The 19,489-nt window shown below is 41.5% G+C and overlaps 1 protein-coding gene across 1 annotated transcript in view; it reads right to left on the reverse strand.

The window, feature by feature from the left end:
* Window positions 1–18,163, reverse strand: part of rad23ab (RAD23 homolog A, nucleotide excision repair protein b) — a 51,899-nt gene extending 33,736 nt beyond the window's left edge. The window contains exons 1-6 of the mRNA XM_084310926.1: window positions 17,945–18,163; window positions 16,730–16,811; window positions 10,554–10,633; window positions 8,480–8,877; window positions 5,291–5,337; window positions 4,989–5,116 (exon numbers count right to left, since the gene is read on the reverse strand). Of these exons, the coding sequence (XP_084167052.1) occupies window positions 4,989–5,116; window positions 5,291–5,337; window positions 8,480–8,877; window positions 10,554–10,633; window positions 16,730–16,811; window positions 17,945–18,016 (807 nt within the window). The 5' untranslated portion in view covers window positions 18,017–18,163. The remainder of the gene's footprint in view (window positions 1–4,988; window positions 5,117–5,290; window positions 5,338–8,479; window positions 8,878–10,553; window positions 10,634–16,729; window positions 16,812–17,944) is intronic.
* Between the last annotated feature and the right edge of the window lie 1,326 nt (window positions 18,164–19,489).

Raw genomic sequence — 19,489 nt, forward strand, 5'->3', positions numbered from 1 at the left:
TTGACACCATGAACAGTCCCTTCAAAATGGCTTAAAGAAATAATTTTCTCATCAATGCGTTCTCATTTTATAGCATCTTGAATATAAGCGTTATATGGGATTTGGACTAGTATATTTCCTGGAAGGCGAGATACAGGGCGCTAAGCTACTAACCTTAAATCCAATGGTATTTCGGCTATAGAGAAGCTACAGTTAAAAATCAAACTGCATATGATCGGCATGATGGTCAAGTTTTCAAGTTCCTTTAATAGTTGTCATACAGAAGTACAGAATACTTTTATACAAAATGCTTCTTACTGTTACGCTCCAGAGACTGTGCTAGACAAGATAAGTATCAAATAACATAGTATAGCATGTAAATTAGAAGTAGAAAATGAGGTCACAGTGTTCAGTATAGACATATGTACAATGTTCGATGCAGAATAGACATAACTGAGTTACCATATAATATACAATACTATGCAGTGTACTAATATACAATACTATATAGTGCAAAGCAGAAATGGGATGAGGTACAATTTAGGTACAATTTACAGTAAGGTGTACGAGTTGTAGTGCAATCCTTTATCAATAAATATAAAGTGTGGGGAGTGGGTGCTACAGTGTGTTTGTTTAAAGTGAGTGTGTGCTATAAAGTGTGGGGAGTGGGTGCTACAGTGTGTTTGTTTAAAGTGAGTGTGTGCGTGTGGATGTGTGTGCTATGTGCGTTTGATGGTTGTTGTGTAGTGTTCATTGTTCGTTGAGCAGCCTGATGGCCTGGGGATAGAAGCTTCTTCTGAGTCTTTCTGTGCTCGCCTTGAGACTCCGGTATCGCTTGCCTGACCGCAGCAGTTCAAAGAGGCAGTTGTTCGGGTGACTGGAGTCCTTAATGATTCTCTTAGCCTTGCCCCTGCACCGCTTGTTGTAAATGTTCTGGAGGGTGGGGAGCCCCCCTCCAATTGTGCGTTCGGCTGAACGTGTCACTCTTTGTAGTCAGCTTCGGTCTTGTGCAGTGCTATTCCCAAACCAGGAGGTGATGTTGCCAGTCAGGATGCTCTCTATTATTTAAGCATTACATCACGCGCAGGAGTGGTTTGTGACCAATAAACCATGCCTAGGGGTGGTCGTTAGACCCCCCTAGGCATGGTTTATTGGTCACAAATCACGACTACAAGTGGTGTAAAGCTTTTATACAACTGCCAGATTCATCCAACCTTATTTCTATACAATAAACACACATTAATCGAAGATTTATTGAAAAAAACATCCGCCAGAAAAAGTAGTTCCCACAACTACAAAAAAGACAAGTTGCCTCCATGTGGAAGCAGCTTGAAGTGCATCCAACCAAACTAACACATCCAACTGTGTATTATTGGAATGATTGAGAGAAGTTGCCTCATGTGGAAGCAGCTTGAAGTGCATCCAACCAACTAACACATCCAACTGTGTATTATTGGAATGATTGATTGAACATTTTATTACCAGATGCAGAATGGGTACAATACAGTACGGCTCAATACACACAATTGTTAAGGGAATGCAGACCTACTTTCCATAGAACTTCATTCTTAGATGCTTCTATATAAAGTAGGTAAAACTAATTAAAACGTTTTCTTTGCCCTATAGGAAAAAAACGTTTTCTTCGCCCTATTTTTTTATTTATTTCTTTTAGCCTAAACTTAACCAGTTGGAAACCAGGGGTACAGTAATAAAATTAGCAATCAACCAATCAATCAATTCAATAGACCATGCTCACTTAAAACAGCGCTGCTTCTCTCTCAGTCTGACTCCCCCGCTGTTGCAGACAGGAGTGTGTGTGTGTGTGTGTGTGTGTGTGTGTGTGTGTGTGTGTGTGTGTGTGTGTGTGTCACAGTGTGTGTGTGTGTGTGTGTGTGTGTGTGTGTGTGTGTGTGTATGTGTGTGTGTGTGTGTGTGTGTGTGTGTGTTTGTGGGTACGCCAGCGTCAGACAGTGTGAGAGTGAACGCTGCAGTCAGTGGGAAGGAAGTAGAAATTTAAATCAATCAATGAATCAATCAATCAATCCGCGATTTTTCTTTTGTTCTAGATTGACTCAAGACCCATCAATTACATCATCCAACATTGTTTAAAGGACTAACACATTCCCCTTGACAGAATCGCTTCATATTTAGTCGTTATGGTGCTATCAACATATCCATTTGTTGTCCACGATCTTGTTTTCTCCCGGAGTGAGCCAGGGAGTGATATGTGATTCGGTTGTGGGCGGGTCCTGAGCCCAGGACCGTGGATTGTTGCCAATAAAGACGTGTAAATGGCCAATCAGAATCGAGAAATTTGCATGCCGTTGTATAATTTACATTTCAAAAGCCCTCTCTAGAAAAACTAAGCACAAAAACATAATTCAGAATGGTATAATGGGATCTAGAGTAGACTGAGAATTATTTCAGGAAGGGAGCTGGCATTTCTTTGCGAGGGCGTGGCCATGTAGGTTATCCAGCTAACTGAACTTACCCCTGCGCTGGAGCAGGTTCAAACTTTTTGATCTGTTGCCATAGTGATTTAGACAATCGCGCGTCGGGGAACCGACAGGTCAAGTTATCCTGAAAATTATCCAGCTAACTCAGTTAGCCAGGTACGAGGAACAGGGCCCAGGCCTCCTCCTCCTCCTCCTGATGGGGAGGGGGAGGGAGACCACGAGGTAGAGAGATAGCTAGCGGCTAACAGTCAGGCCTCGGCTAGTTTCTTATACCACGAAAGACTTTCAATTAGTTTCATGCTGTATGAGAACCTTGGTTTATGCAAAATAAACATCCTCCTTTCTGATATGAGACGACGATTCCAGTACCTTTTTGTCCGGATTAACGGGGTGAAACAGTGTTACAGCCAGTGCGTGGGAGGACAGAATTCCACCAAACGATTGCCTCAACAACAACAAATAAACACAACACAGAGACTTCACGGAAGGTGATAAGAATCAACGAGGAGGCTGTAAACACGAACAGTACACTCAATGTGACTGTAAATGTGGGAAACCTCAGTTGCCTTTCGAGTTTAAATAAAGGTTTGAAATGAAGTATGTATGAATGGAAATACCAAAAAAAGAATTCTACAAAAAAAAGGAAGGTACAGATTGATAATTGGCGGCAATTGATCATCGATCGAGACAAATCAGAAGCGCATGCTAGAACAGGATGAATGGCAGTATTTTCTGAGGAGTGAGTTTAAACAGACACCTCCAACTCAGACTGAGAGTTAGTACGTTCAGACACACAGCACGCTGTGTTTGAGAATGGTTTTAGCATTCCGAGAACATCTGTGAAGACATGTTAGTGACATGTGTAGTAGATAAACCCCCCCCCCCTCCTTCATTTTCCTTCCTAGTATCCACCCAACCCCCAGTCCTTCACCTCCCCAGATGTCCAGTCCCAGTTTGACCCCCACCCTCTCCCGTGTGTATAAAGAGGTTCCTCAGTGAGGGGGGAGGTCTCTCATTTCCGGGTTTCTTAGCTAGTCACCTAGTGTGAGAGTCATCCAGCCGTTCTCTGACTATTTTGTATTGATACTTTGACTGAGTTAATAAATTGTATTAACCGGATCTCTTCTGTTCTGACTGAGTAAGTTATTCAGCTTCGGCTACATTCCACCACACATGCTAGTGACGCACTAGTGACATGCTAGTGACACGCTAGTGACATGCTAGTGACACACTAGCAGTGGCGGCGCCAGAGAATTGGCATTGGGGAGCTCTGGGGGGCTGGATTGTTTATAGCAGGTGCTAATGAATTTTAATGTGACAAACAATAACAAACAAAATAACGGCTAATATAGGCTATCATTGAAAATGCACGATACTAAATGTTTAGCGTTATACACCAATGCAAGCACCCAATAAAACTCTACATTATATCGGGGTGGTAATCTGACGCTTGTGCGTAAAAGGTCGCTCAGTCAGTATGATTACAATTTAAAACAACGCTTGAAAGAAAAGTAACCAAAGAAAAGGTGTAATATTTAAGATTTCGTTTCTACAAAGGGTATAGCAACGAAATATATATATATCAGATAATGACAAACCACAAGGACAACGAAAACATAGCCTATAATAATATGACTACATTTCTGACATGCACCATTCATTCACCACGGTAACAGCCACCATACAGAGCAGTAGTCAACTGGGCACGGCGACCCTATACATTAAACTAGAAAGAAGAAGAAGACCCTACATTCCAGTGTGTGTGTGTGTCTGTGTCTGTGTCTGTGTGTGTCTGTGTAATGACAACGATGTTGTCAGCGGGAGCTTGGTGCTGTGCAATACTCCAATTCAGCCATTGGCAATTCAGCTGTTGGGTGGGGGGCGCTGCTGAGCGGTCCCCAGACCGGACCTGAAAACACCGCTGGCTCTGCGGCTCTGCAGCTGCATGCTCTCGCAAAATCCAGCAGTGCACCAAGTCGTTGGGAGGCGGATAATGTTGCCGTCTCTCTCTGCCAAATTTCTCAGTTCTTCGCTTGATATAATTAATACAAATGTCCAATATAACGGAATTCGTAATGTATTTTATATATAAATAAAATAAAAAACATAACTGGGAGGGGGGGGGGGCTTAGAGGGGGCTAAGCCTTTTTCAGAGGGAGCTTAAGCCCCTGCTAGCCCCTCCCCCCCGCCGCCACTGCACACTAGTGACATGCTAGTGACACGCTAGTGACACATTGTACTATCTTGTATTTTGTCCTTTTTATATTGTATCTTATAGTATATTATTGGACTGTGAAGCTCTGTATCCCCCCCCATGCTGCTTTGACACCTGCATTTCCAGAGGGAATTAATAAAGGATAATCTTATATTATCTTACATGTTGGTGAACTTAAGTTCAGCAATTTTGTGTCTCATTAGTTAATATTAAATTGTTTGTAAAAACTCAAATTAATTATTATATCGGCATCTTATAAACCACCGGCAACCCTGCTCTCTAGATATCAGCCATTGAAACCACATCGACCACTGATTTGAAGGCACGTTGACACTCACCATGAGGAGGTACTCCACAGCGCGGTCAGGGTTGTTGTAGCTCGCCCTCAGAGCAGCCACCACCTGCTCTCTCTCATATCCCATAGACATGATCTCTGACACCAGGTTCTCATACGCCTGCCCCGTCACTGTGAGGGGTTGGGGAGAGGGTAGAAGAGGAAGAGATAAATAGATAGATAGAGATAGAGATAGAGATAGAGATAGAGATAGAGATAGAGATAGAGATAGAGATAGAGATAGAGATAGAGATAGAGATAGATAGATAGATAGATAGTCTACTGTCTATGTACTATGTTCATTACCCAGTATTGAAGCTGCTTCTTCAAGGATACCCAGTTCATCAACAAGGCTGTAACAGAACCACATTTAGAAGAAAAGAGATCAACATGCCAGCAGAGAACATTTACAAACTAGAAAGGTGAGCTCAGTAGAGCGCAAATGTCCACCAAGTGGCAGCCCATTCTTGTCTAGTAGCCTACATGTTAGGTGGGGCTTACGTGTAGAATATTTAAAGTTTGCTATTGGCCATTTAACGACTTTCATGATCTTGTTATCAACCAGGAAAGGTTTAGTGAAACTCATATTGAGATATTAACCTCTTAACACATTGGTCGCCAAGAACGAGTTACGCCGTTTTTGCCCGCCATGCGTTGAATGCCAAGAACGACTTACGCCATTTTTGTCATCAATATTTCATTTTTTCGCCATGATGAAGCATAATGTATACCGATCATATACATTTGAATTTTTAATATAGCGTGTATAGGAAAGAAATGCCAATCGATAATCTATCAATGCTTAAGAGGTTAATCAATCTAGTCATCTATCCAAGAAAACGATAAAAATGTTCAGTGAATCTCTTAGTTACAGCAAGATTGTATAAATTAAGCAAGGTTGTGTTTATAGGTGAACTAACATTATATCCAATGTTCGCTATTTGGCCACATTGCTTTCTCACTACACGCCACTGTGCGTCTCAGGGGAAGGAGCACAGACCTAGATATATATCAGGGAATGACAGAATCCAACCACCTAAACGGATATGTTTCTCACAATATTTTAGGCGAGAAGTAGGAAATGCTGGATCTTAATTAATATTCAACGCCTTGTCTCATTTTTTTTAAATACCAAAAATGCCACTGTTGAGACCAAACAGTTAACCACTGGATGTCTCTGTTTATAATCCATAACGGCGCACCTGATAATTCACAAAATTCTATTTCTACAGCTGTGACTGGTCTCTTAAATCGTGCTAATTATTTGTATTTCCCTTTTAGAGCAATTTTTTTAATCCTGGTTAGGATTGTCTCCTTCCCCAGCTGCCAGTGTGAGTAAGTGCTTTCTGGCCAGCCGTCTTGTTTCACCAAATAGCAAACATTGTAAATTATACTTAACACTTCTGAGCAACACAATCTTGTTATAACTAAGAGATTCACTGATAACTAGACCTATCAACATATAATGTGAGTTTCACTTGAGCATTACCTGTATGTGGCCAGCTGGGCAAAAGCGAACATTAAATACTTAACCTGCAAACAGACTGCAAACAGATTAGCTGAAAAATATTTTATTTGAATGCATAGGTATATCAACGACAATACCAGGATCACTGGCATGCCTATGTCGTTGTACACTGGTGCCAGAGAGCTGGTCACCAGAGAGCTGATCACTAGAGAGCTGATCACCAGAGAGCTGGTCACTAGAGAGCTGATCACTAGAGAGCTGATCACTAGAGAGCTGATCATCAGAGAGCTGATCACCAGAGAGCTGGTCACCAGAGAGCTGATCATTAGAGAGCTGATCATCAGAGAGCTGATCACCAGAGAGCTGATCACCAGAGAGCTGATCACCAGAGAGCTGATCACCAGAGAGCTGATCACCAGAGAGCCGATCATCAGAGAGCCGGTCACCAGAGAGCTGATCACCAGAGAGCTGATCACCAGAGAGCTGGTCACCAGAGAGCTGGTCACCAGAGAGCTGATCACCAGAGAGCTGATCACCAGAGAGCTGATCACCAGAGAGCTGATCATCAGAGAGCTGGTCACTAGAGAGCTGGTAACCAGAGAGCTGATCACTAGAGAGCTGATCACTAGAGAACTGATCACCAGAGAGCTGATCACCAGAGAGCTGATCACCAGAGAGCTGGTCACCAGAGAGCTGGTAACCAGAGAGCTGATCACTAGAGAGCTGATCACTAGAGAACTGATCACCAGAGAGCTGATCACCAGAGAGCTGATCACCAGAGGCAGAGAGCTGATCACCAGAGAGCTGGTCACCAGAGAGCTGGTCACTAGAGAGCTGATCACCAGATAGCCCCTTTCGTGACTGTGATGCACGCCAACAAGGTTTGGCCGAGTGAATCCACAGTCCCTTGCTCCTCAATAGGAAACCAACCTAGATTTACCATGAAGAACTGGTCCTACCCGAACCGTTCGTTATACAAGTATCACAGAGACATTTTAAAGGTACTCACAGTTGCACGAGGGTCTTGGACAGATAATCGCAATGGTTTGAAAGCTTGGCGTTGCTAATAAACATTTTAAAAGAAATTTATAAACTGGTCAACACTGGTCAACACAGCTTTATTTCCGGCATTGGGTGCCTGATCAGGCAGCTAAAGCCATTTTGAGCAGTGTTGACCAGTTTATAAAAATTCTTTAAAATGTTGGTTCAGTCAGAAGTAGAATATCTATAGTATACATGTCTTAAATTTGGGATAGCTCAGATTTTTGGCACCCTGGTCCTCTTCCTCATACTAGCTCTGGATAGTTAGTCACAAACCAATGCAAAGTCAATGGGGTCAAGCTCCTGAAGGTAACTGACTGAAGGTAACTGAAATTGACTTCACAGTACACACTATATTTCAGTCAGTCTCTGTCAACTTATACAGACGGACTCAACCCCATTGACTTTGGATTGGATTGTGGCTAACTATCAGGAGGTGGTATGAGAAACAGCATGGATTGTTCTGCGAAAGGACAACAACATCATTAGTAAGTAAGAAATAGGGCTAGGGTTCCAAAAATCTGAACTATCCCTTTAAGGCGCCCTATTCAAACCTAGGCAATAATAGTGATCCATTTCAAACTGATATCTCTATTCTGGAACAGCAGCATCTCCCCACTCACAGCCTATAGTCCAGTCAGTCAGAGAGAAGCAGGTAGCTCTAAAGGATGTTTTTGGAAAATTTTACATAAACAGACTGTGGCCTGTCTGTCTCATGTTAGTGTGGGAGACTACAGACACCTGGTATTCTGGATGTAAAAGAGACATATGAAATATTAATGTGCATGGAGATGTATCCTGAAAATCAGCCCTGGGCCTGGCCTAAGTATATCTTTATATTCTGCTGGTTGTCAATGGTTTCTAATCGTTCACCTTTTCACAAGTTACCGGTGAAAACAATCAACTGGTATGGTGAACATTTGTAATAGTTATCAGATCATATCAGATTGTATAGGAGGTAATGGAGGACTGGATTTTGCCCCAACCTGGACGCAGAGGAGGAGGGAGCCGGTGGAGTGGCTGACGACGGCCCATCCTGGAGGTCCTCTTCCCTGGGTTTCTCTTCCGGCTGCAGGGAGGACGTGGCGGGGCACGGGTCTGTGGTGCAGGTCGAGGCCGGGTCTGGGGCTTTTGCTGTAGCTGGAGCTTTGTCTGTGTCCGCTGGAGTGGTGGGAGCCACACTCGGCTCCGAGGACACTGGCGGGGGGGGGGCGTTTGTTTCCGGTGCCGGAACCATAGCGGGCTGCGCTGACTGCGTGGATGGGGTAGCTACCTGGGCGGGCGCGGCCACCGTAGGGATGGGGACGCAGGCCGGGGCAACGGGCGGGGCCGACGACGGGATTGACTGAGAAGGCGCGGCTTTTGGAGAAGGCGCTGGTTTAGGCTATCGGGACAGAAACACAAAAATATACTGTCTGAGTAGAGTAGTTGAGGGCGTATAAAGGACGCGTCTATATTAATCCCAGCTGAAGAGTGCAAGAGCGCTTCCGCATTTTGCCCTGATTGGCCCCGGTAATGCCCTCCAAATGCGCATCTTCTTTTTCGCCGCTCAGACGCCGAAATGAAATGGAATACATGTATATTATCGCGACACGGACCAGATTCACTCGCAACGCCATAACGTTATTTCCCTGTACATTGCAACGTTAACACAACGCAGCTGTCAATTGTACTTTACATATTATCCAAACAAGGACCACATAACGCCATAACGTTATTGCGCTGTACATTGTAACGTTACATATTATCCAAACGAGGACCACATAACGCCATAACTTTATTTCGCTGTACATTGTAACGTTAACACAACGCAGCTGTCAACTGTACTTTCATAACGCCATAACGTTATTTCGCTGTACATTAACACAACGCAGCTGTCAACTGTACTTTCATAACGCCATAACATTATTTCGCTGTACATTAACACAACGCAGCTGTCAACTGTACTTTCATAACGCCATAACATTATTTCGCTGTACATTAACACAACGCAGCTGTCAACTGTACTTTGTAACGTTATGTTATTTCGGGCATTCATAACGTTATTAACAGATTGCAGAATGGGTACAGTACAGTACAGCTCAAAACATACAATTACCAAAGTATAATAATACAGCAATTACAATTAAAACTCATAGTTACATGTTGTCTAGTCAATGTAGTCCTTGTATCAAGAAGTCAATCAACCAGTCTCCTTAATTTCTTATTGTTTCTGGTGGTGGAGACTATACCCAGTGGTTTACATTTGGATCACTGATTGGGCCTTTGCTGCATAATTAAAATAATTGAAGACACACATTACTTTGAAGGTGACTTTTTATTAATTCAGTACACTCACCAGAGGTCTGAACAGGGGAGACTGTTATAGCAAAATCAATTGTATAAATCTCAGATTAGCCTATTTTATAACCCCTCAATAGATGTACAGTATTTTCGCAATAAAACATACCCCATAATACGCCCATGAACAATAGAAACATGTACCGGATGGTCTCAGCCTTTCAGTTTAATGTTGCCATTACAACACCAAGCGAGGACCTCATGCGCATGCGCGGCGAGCACCTGGGCGAAGGAAAAGGAAATGCGCATTGCTTACCGGCGAATGGGGAAGAATGCGGAAGCGCTCTTGCACTCTTCGGCTGGGATTAATATAGACGCATAAAGGACACAGTGCCCTATTCAGGCGAGCGCTATTGTAACCAAGTACTGGTGTAAAGGGCCATTCCGACCGCCTCCAGCCAAGTCTAGTAATGTGGCTGCATTCAATTAATTTCCAATGCAGAGGAGCATGCAGCACCTGGCGTGTAGCTCGTGCAGCATATTAATGACAATCATACTAAAATGTGATTTTAATTAGTATATGAAAGCACATAAGCACCAAAAGTACATTGCAAGTATAAAAGTACATATGGGTAGAAATATGCTTTTAAACACACTTAATAAGCTAAAAATATACTTTCAGTGTATACTAATCACAGTGTACAGTATATCATGCCACTGAAATAATACTCACTTCTCTCATAAGGATTTGTCAAAGAAAGTCAGATAAAAGAGACTCACCTTTGTAACCATGACCACTACAAAGTTCTTCTCATCGATTTTGTAGTCTCTCAGAGGTATGTCATCGTTCAAGATTTTGCCTGGTACATCAAAAAGGTACAAGGAGTGGAAAAAGATAAATGGCCCATGGTTTCGGACACAGAGCTGAGAGAAGCATAATCCTACTCTAAGCTAAAATATTTAAGAGAAACATGATAGCACACACAGTCATTAAGTGAATTATCGTACCATTAATATTATGCCATTTACTAGCTGGTTTTCATTAAAAGGTAGAATTTGTAATGCCATCAGTCAAACAGTGACATCTAGGCAAAATAATCCTGCTGGGTATTGCACTTTGTTTAATTGTTTTGGTCTGATGTGTGGGTTGGAGTTAGCAACTGTGAATTTATTTAGACCTGTCTTGGCATAGCCCGAGCTATGCATCAGACCAAAACTAAAATGTTAATAAGTGTAACATCAAGCGGGGCTCTTTTGCCTAGAGGTCACTGTTTGACAACATTACAGAGTCTACCTTAAAGGAACATGCCAACATTATGGGGAATGTGCTTACTGTCTTCTCCAGAGTCAGACGAGAAGATAGATACCAATTTCCTTTCTGGTTGCAAGCTAGCCTAGCTTAGCACAAATTAATGGAAGCCGATACGGACCACTAGACTAGCTTAAAACTCAGAGAGAGGTGTATGGACAATAGCTAGGCTAACTGGTCCGTATCCACTTCCATTCCTTTGTGCTAAGCTAGGCTAGCTTGCAGCCAGCTAGCCTTCTATTGAACGCACAGAGAGGAAATTGGTATATTTTTTCTTGTCCGACTCTGGAGAAGACAGTAAGCACATTTTCCATAATGTTGTCATGTTCCTTTAAAGATCTCACACGTATCCCAAAATGATAAAACATCTTGTACAAATTAATTTAGGTTTGAGAGTTATTGACTTAGGATGTGTGATATCATTATGATGCATATTATTCCAGAAAGTAATAAATACATCTCAGTGGAATGATGAAAGTGAAAATATATCAAGGCCTTTGTATATGCCTTTCCAGAAATGTTTAAAGGAACACAAAAGCATTATGGGAAATGTGCTTACTGTCTTCTCATTTGTGCTAAGCTAGGCTAGCTTGCAGGGGGATAGCTTTCTACTGAATGCACAGAGAGGAAATTGGTATCTATCTTCTTGTCTGACTCTGGAGAAGACGGTAAGCACATTTCCCATAATGTTGACATGTTCCTTTAAATCACTCACTAAGGCCTTATTTTCATTTTAATAATTTCACTGAGATGTCAGTTTACCTGTACATCCTGGAATAATGGGCCTACATCATAATGACATCACACATCGTAACTCTAAAGGTGAAGTCCCTCCCCTTCTGCTGGACCCACATGGGACCCAGAAAGAAACGTAGAGAGACAAATCATTTTTTGATCCCGTTTGAATTGTGCCATGAATTGCACTGACATTTTAAAAGTGTAATAATAATTGTCAGCTAGCTGAGTCATTCGACAAAATCAGTACGATTTGGACTATGACATTTTTTTTTACCAAAATGTATAACTTTTCTGAACACCCCACAACATTAAGGCTACATTTAACTTCCAGAAAAACATATTTTCCCACCTCAGGCATCAAATCCCTATTATTATTAGTCATTATTTCATGTTATGGACACTATGAAAGCTGTCTGAATACGATTATAAAATGTACTTGTAATGAAATCAACATTTTCAGGGATTTTCAGAAGTCCCTCACACTAATTCAACAACAGCAAATATAAAAATTACATAACATCTCAAACTTTTGCTATACTAAAGCCTGAAATGAGCTTTTTGTGACAGCGACCCAATACATTTTTATCAAATGTGTTTAACTTCAGAATTTGAACAAAAATTACTCAATCAATTCTTATGATTTATCGAAACATTTCAGACAGAGTTTAAAAAATCGAATTACTTTTTGATAAACTTAACAAAATTATTATAAAATATTTAGGTGTTTTGGGATTGCCCACCGGTGGCTCATACGTCTTCGTATGGAATCCTTCCCCTAGACTCAGTCTGGAGGAGGGATATACCAGACTTGGAAGTAGATTTTGATTGGCAAGAAGTCTGGGCAAACGTTCGACTAGCGTCACGCAACCCGGATCATCAACAGATTAATCTTAATTATATTCATAGGATTTACCTGACTCCTATAAGATTGAACCGAATGGGGCTTAAACAAGACTCTCTATGCTCCTTGTGTCTAAGGGGTGATATCGGTATATTTATACATATGTACTGGGAATGCCCCCCTGTTAAGATATTCTGGGAAGAAGTAACCACGCAATTATCAGAATTTTTATTTCTGACCATACCTGTACTGCCTTCTGTATTGTTGTTGAATGATGTTTCTCAGTTAGCAGCCTCTATACAGCTAAAGAGACAAATTTTGTCCGGTCTTACGGCTGCTAAAAAGCTGATAGCATCACGCTGGATTCAACCGGATAAAATGTGCCGGAAGGTATGGGTTCTTACCTATCTCGATGTGATTTATCTAGAGATATCTACTGCAAGAATTTTAGGTGTCAATGAAGCCAGCATTGCAAACGAAATAATGGATGGATTATCCAAGGGGGGTCCTGAGGGGGGGGGGAAGAAGAGCGAGCAAGAGCATATGTATGTATTGTATTGTATATTTCTATATAGTATTATGTATATATCTCGTAAACTACATTTATATTGATTCAAATACTGGAATGTATAGTCCTGTGATTTATTGTGGATATTTACTGTTAATGCTTGTGTGTCTAGTTTTATGTCATGTCAAAAAAATTATAAAAAAAATGTGTTCACAAAAAAAAGTAATACGTGGTGGTGTTTGCAGGGCTAGTATCTATCCTTCAATATGTGAAAAAGAAAAAAAAATGTCATCCATACATTCCCGTTTTATACCGTGGTGAATATAAGTATGGTTTTAGGGTAATTCATGAGAGGCTGGTAATAGCCCCCAACGTGTATTATACTAAACATTTGCGTTCCATCCCTACACACACTACAATTAAAAAATCAAATGCATATGATATTATGTTCCATCATGAATGCATGAAACGTTTTTTATGCTTTGATCGTCACCAACGAAATACGTTATGGACTAGCGTTACACACATACGCTCGGATCGCAATGAAGGCATGCTTTGATCAACGCTAAATTGATATCATATAGCCCTTACCTTGACTAGGATCTGCCCCAAAAAGAATATTCCAATTATCTGATTGCGAGTCCCAGTATTGGTGTCGATCGTGTCGCCAACATAATCCGCCATACATCATCCATCTGGAGCATTCGACGCTCCTCAAGCCGATCGGGACAACCGCTCCCCTTGCCTGACATGGAAAAGTCCGCCCGGACCAATATAATCGACGCACAGCCCAAGACACAGAGTTTCAAAGGATGCAATACAGGCCGCATCCTACCAGCGATCTCAGACTCATTCCCTATGATAACACCAGGCTCCCTGGATGGATAATAAATGGGAATATCGAATAAAAGAAATAACGATGAAAATCCGACTTTACTCTGGTCTGGCGTCCATTGGGTTAAATAAAGACAGAAAACCATTACTTGTGAAAATTATCATTTAATATATATCAATATATATCATATATAATATCAATATATATGATTTCTTAATCTCATGTGTGCCATGTGCTCTCCTATTATTCACCACATGTAGAGCAATGGCCATCTTTATTTATTTGTTTATATATATTTTTTGGGGCTTTCTGTATTTTTCACCCATCCCAATTTAGTTGTTATGCCAATTCCCTGCATGGTCGAATAAATAAATATCGAATAAAAGAAATAACGATCAAATAACGAGTATAATCGTTGTTGGCGTTCAACGATTGGCACCCAATAACAAGTATACTCGTCGTTGGCAGTGAATGAGTTAACACTTTGGGTGCCAAAAACAAGTTAAGTCGTTTCTGGGCCCAAGTCGTTCAGTGCCAAAAACGACTTAAGTAATTTCTGGGTCGACTTTCCTTTTTTATCGATATTTGTATTCATTATCCACCCAGGGAGCCTGTTGGTATGGGAATGAGTCTGAGGTCGCCAAGGTGCAATACCGGCTGCATCCAGCTAGACGGCGGTATTGAGCACCCTTTGAAACCTTGTTTCCTGGCCTGTGGGTCGATCGAATGGGTCTGGGTCGTTTTTTTTTTTTTTGCTCAAGCTCAGCGGTTATAACGGTCGGATTGAGAAGAAGCAAATGCTCCCGATGCATGATGTGTGGTGGATTATGTTGGCGACACGATGGACATCACTACTTTGAAACGTGATCAGATAATTGGAATATTCTTTTTGGGGTACATCCTAGTCAAGGTAAGGGCTATATGATATCAATCTTGCGTTGATCCAAGCATGTCTTCAGCTCGATCCGAACATGTGTCTGTAACGTTAGTCCACAACGTATGCCGTTGGTGGCGATCAAAGCATCAACAGAACGACCCCCCCTCCCCTTTCATGCATTCATGATGAAACATAATACCTATGATAGAGATTTGATTTGAGAATAATAGCAGGTCCAGGCAAGAAACAAAAAAGGTTATTCCTCATGCATTTCAGGAATTACCCCAGACCGATCTAAAAACATATATTCACCACGGTATAACGCGTGAATGTATGCATGGAATTCCTATCCATCTAGCGGCGGCATCGCTACAGAGGGCTGCGTCTAATGGCTGGCCTGGCACTGAAAGTGTTAAAAAAGGTCAGAGGGACTCAAATCGTACCGGTTTCGTGGAATGACTCAGCTAACATTAAGTTATAGCATCAAAAGATATCTGTAATGTTAGCTAACGCTAGCTAACTTGCCTGTCAATCAACTTTCTTGACTTGCAAAATTATCTTTTATATTGACAAACATCATATATGTGGCACAACACAAACGGGATCAAAAGATTATTTGTCTCTCTCTTGCCATTGTACTGTATGAGTTTTTCTGAAATACAGTAGGGTCCCATGGTGGTTAGCGGAAGAAGAGGGACTGCACCTCTTTTTAACACTTTGGTCGCCAGGCTTATATTCTTAATATACCATCCTCCGCCAGCTCTATTTGTCTATGGAGAAGTTCCCCTTCTTTGCAGGGCTATAACTTTTTTAATTGTATTGCTAAATTGACATTACTATGGCCCATTCAACATCAAGTATCTATTGTTCAGGGTGTAGCAACGTTATACTTTTTCATTCACATATTCACACTAAAATACGGTCTAAAGTATGTTTTTATCGTTTTCTGCAGCTTTCTCCAGAACGTGATTTATAGCTCCAAATGCATTATATTGATGATCAAATACAGTTTGATAGGAATCTGGACGTGCTTCTAGAAGTTACTACTGATCATCTGATGTTGACCGGATGGGGGGGGGGGGGGGGTAGTTTATAATTCCGTGGCCAACGTTAGATGATTCATCTAGTGTGGGTGATATGATCATTAGAGCAGTTAGTATCGAACACGTTAAAAAATAACACTGAATCTTACCGTAGCTTCCTCATAGCGTTGGGCGATGAGCGTGGAACAGAAATATTCCTGTTATGGGATGTAGAAATATGCGATCCATTTCCAGGTTGTATAATAGTATATACGTCCAAATCATGTTGTTTATCGAGTTATTGGTAACGGATTGCTATCCGTTGTGTCTAGCTCGAGTCCTGGGACTATTACCGAGTGATCGGACCGAATTGGAATGAGCACCAGCTTCCATTTCCTGTTTCCGCTCTGGGCGATCCGCCGATCGGCCACCAGATGGCGCTCTTGAACCGTTGGAGAGTTGAGAGGGGATCAACAGTAGATCTCAAGTCTCCGGGGGAGAAATATGATTTTGATCACAGATTTTTGAAATATTGATATCAAAGACGTGGTACGGCGTCTTTGGCAGAATGAGCATGGCGGGGAATGACGTGGTACAGCGTTTTTGGCGACCATAGTGTTAACTGTCAAGCCAAAATAATCTACAAGAAAATTTATAGTTTTTTTAATCTCCATGGAACTTCCTGGTCAAATAAAGGCTACATTAAAAAAAATATATAATAATAATAAGTAAATACTTTTGCGATATGTATGAAATTGTGGACAATGACATACACTTTTCTTTTCTGACGGAGCGTTCCTTTAAATTCGGTTCAGTTGGATCATACCTGCATATATGAGTTTTTGGCCTAGGGCTGGAAAGCTATCTTTGCCCTTCTCCAGCTCGATCTTCTCCTTCAGAGATTTCACCTGACAAGACAAAACACATCAACTGTCACTGCTTTATTAAATGGATGGTTTATGTCCTCACATGACCCCAAACCCGGTAATATAAATAGCGTCATCATATATAATAATTTGGCATACATACTACAGACACTCATCATGAATGATACAGTATATTAAATTCAGTACAACATTGAGTTGAATTCTTCCAATTCACGCTTTCAGGGATATTCTATATTCTACAGGATTCAGCAGATCTCGAGTAGGCTATCTAGGAAATTATGGTTTGACATTATAGAAAATAACTGTCACTAGAATAATTTCAGTGCAGTCAGCTTAGCGTTACTATCTATAGATGACAGATCTCAATATCATGAGAAATGTCCAGAAGTCCGTCCCCCCCAGCCCCCCCCCCCCCCCCTTACCCAGATGAGGGGGTTCAATGGGGTTCTCACCAGCATTACATGCGAGGACAGGGGTGAATGAAATTAATGAATGAATGAAAACTTTATCAGATTGCAGAATGGGTACAAAACAGTACGGCTCAATACACATTAAGGGGATGCAGACCAGAGAAAGACGTTTGTCTTGTTTACATCAGGGTCCCCCATTTTCAATTAATGAAATTTATGACATACATGACATTTATGGCATAGGGACACATGGCATACAGTACAGGTATTTGTGACATATACGATATACAAATATACAGTACTGTAAGTTACCCATAGATCCTGACAGAGTATATACTGGTTGGATATTACATGCAGACAGGGGGGTGCATGAAATATTGCATCGTCATTCAGTCGCGGTGAACAACACAGCCTACGAAGTGAACGTTAACGTAAAAGAAACCCCCCTAAACCCGCTTACTACAAAACACCGCACACTAGTGACAACAAGGTCTCCCTGTCATTTACTGTTATTATTTATTCCTTATGTCTTTTTGCCTGTAAAGCGTCCTTGGGTGTCTTTGAAAGTCGCTGTATAAATCAAAGTTATTATTTATTATTATTAATAATAATAATGTGCGACGTTAAGAACAAATGCACGCCTTCCTTCTGGATCAAATCGCCGGCCTGCTGGTCTGGTACCGTCCCCAGTGCAGCAGCCCGGCCCGGCCGTGTTTACTTCACTCCCGCAACTTCTTTACTCACCGTCAATTCCGGATCCATTTCCACTTTAAACGTTTGCTGCTGGAGGGTCTTCAGCGTTATTATCGTCAACATCTTTCCGGACAACTCCTGCGAAATGCCAGGCCCCGACCGGCGTTTTGACACCTATTTCTCTACTGTTTGCTTGTTTCGCCTATGTAGCCTATGCGTGTGACTCAGCTTCTCACTGTTCAGCTGAGCTCAGACGCTCTACTTGCTGCTTGAGACAGGACTGCTGAGCGGACCATAATAATAACCCCGGTCTGTGTAACGGTACTAGTGATGCCTCGGCGACACACTCACACCCCGCCCCCCTATTTCAGGCTGTGTGGTAATAAATCACTCGATTGTCCCACCCCATTTGAGAGTGTAGTCATAAATAACTTGGTTGATCCACCACTCACACTACTGTCTGTCACCTATATGTGACCGTTTAGACAACAGGGTAGCCTATTATTATTTTACACCCATTCATAAAAAAGGCACTATATCCCAAATGCAACTGGCCTCATTTCATAAGTCATAATTTATAGAAAGTGTTGTCCCTCTTTGCCCCATGTATCAAATGTCAAGTGTTATGGTGGCCATTTTAGGGTGTATAGTAGAGGCAATTAGCTTCAATTGCCATTTGTCTTATAATGTGAATCACTACCCACTTTCAAAAACACTCTCAAAAAACACCTACGTGAGACTGCAATTCGAAACTGGCCCCTACAAATAATGTCCTAACCTAGTTGTACAGTAAATGACCAAGTAAGGCTTTGTCAGTATTCCAATGTACAGTGTAAAATGTGTGTGTGTGTCCTACCCAACCCCCCCCCCCCCCACCTCCAATGTACAGCCCTCACCCAACCCACCCAACCCCACCCCACCCACCCAACCTCCTCCAATGTACAGTTTCTACGCCAAATGTATATACACTCTTTTTCTGGACACTTTTGTATCACAAACAGTACTGTATTTGCAAATCTGATATGTCATAAATGTATAGATGTAGCAATACTGTCTATCAGTATGTCATGTATGTCATATATGTTATGATGAATTGAAAATGGGGGACCCTGATGTAAACAAGACGAAAGTCTTTCTCTGGTCTGCATCCCCTTAACAATTGTATGTATTGAGCTGTACTGTACTGTACCCATTCTGCAATCTGTTAATAAAGTTTTCAATCAATCAATCAATCAATGTCCACACTACAACTACAAATCAAGGTTATTATAGACAACTAAAACTAGGCATGGGGGGGGGGGGCTATATTTTAGTAAACTGGAATACAAATAAAACCAGGCCTAAGAATTTGTTTGAATTAAACTTAACCCATATTGTGCACCTACTAAAAAAATAAAAAATAGCAAGCCCACTCTGGAAAGAAACTGAGAATAAAAATGAATAAATACAAATGAAAAATACAAAACTATAATATCCCTGGTAGAAATCACTAAGTCCTTTTACACTACTCCAAAATGGCATCAACACTAACCACATAGTAGTCACTACACGACCAAGGTACCCATGTACATGTCAAAATATTTCCCAAAGGTCAGT

The sequence above is a fragment of the Notolepis coatsorum genome, assembly GCF_963971535.1.
Source record: "Notolepis coatsorum genome assembly, chromosome: 3".
Taxonomy (NCBI): Eukaryota; Metazoa; Chordata; class Actinopteri; order Aulopiformes; family Paralepididae; genus Notolepis; species Notolepis coatsorum.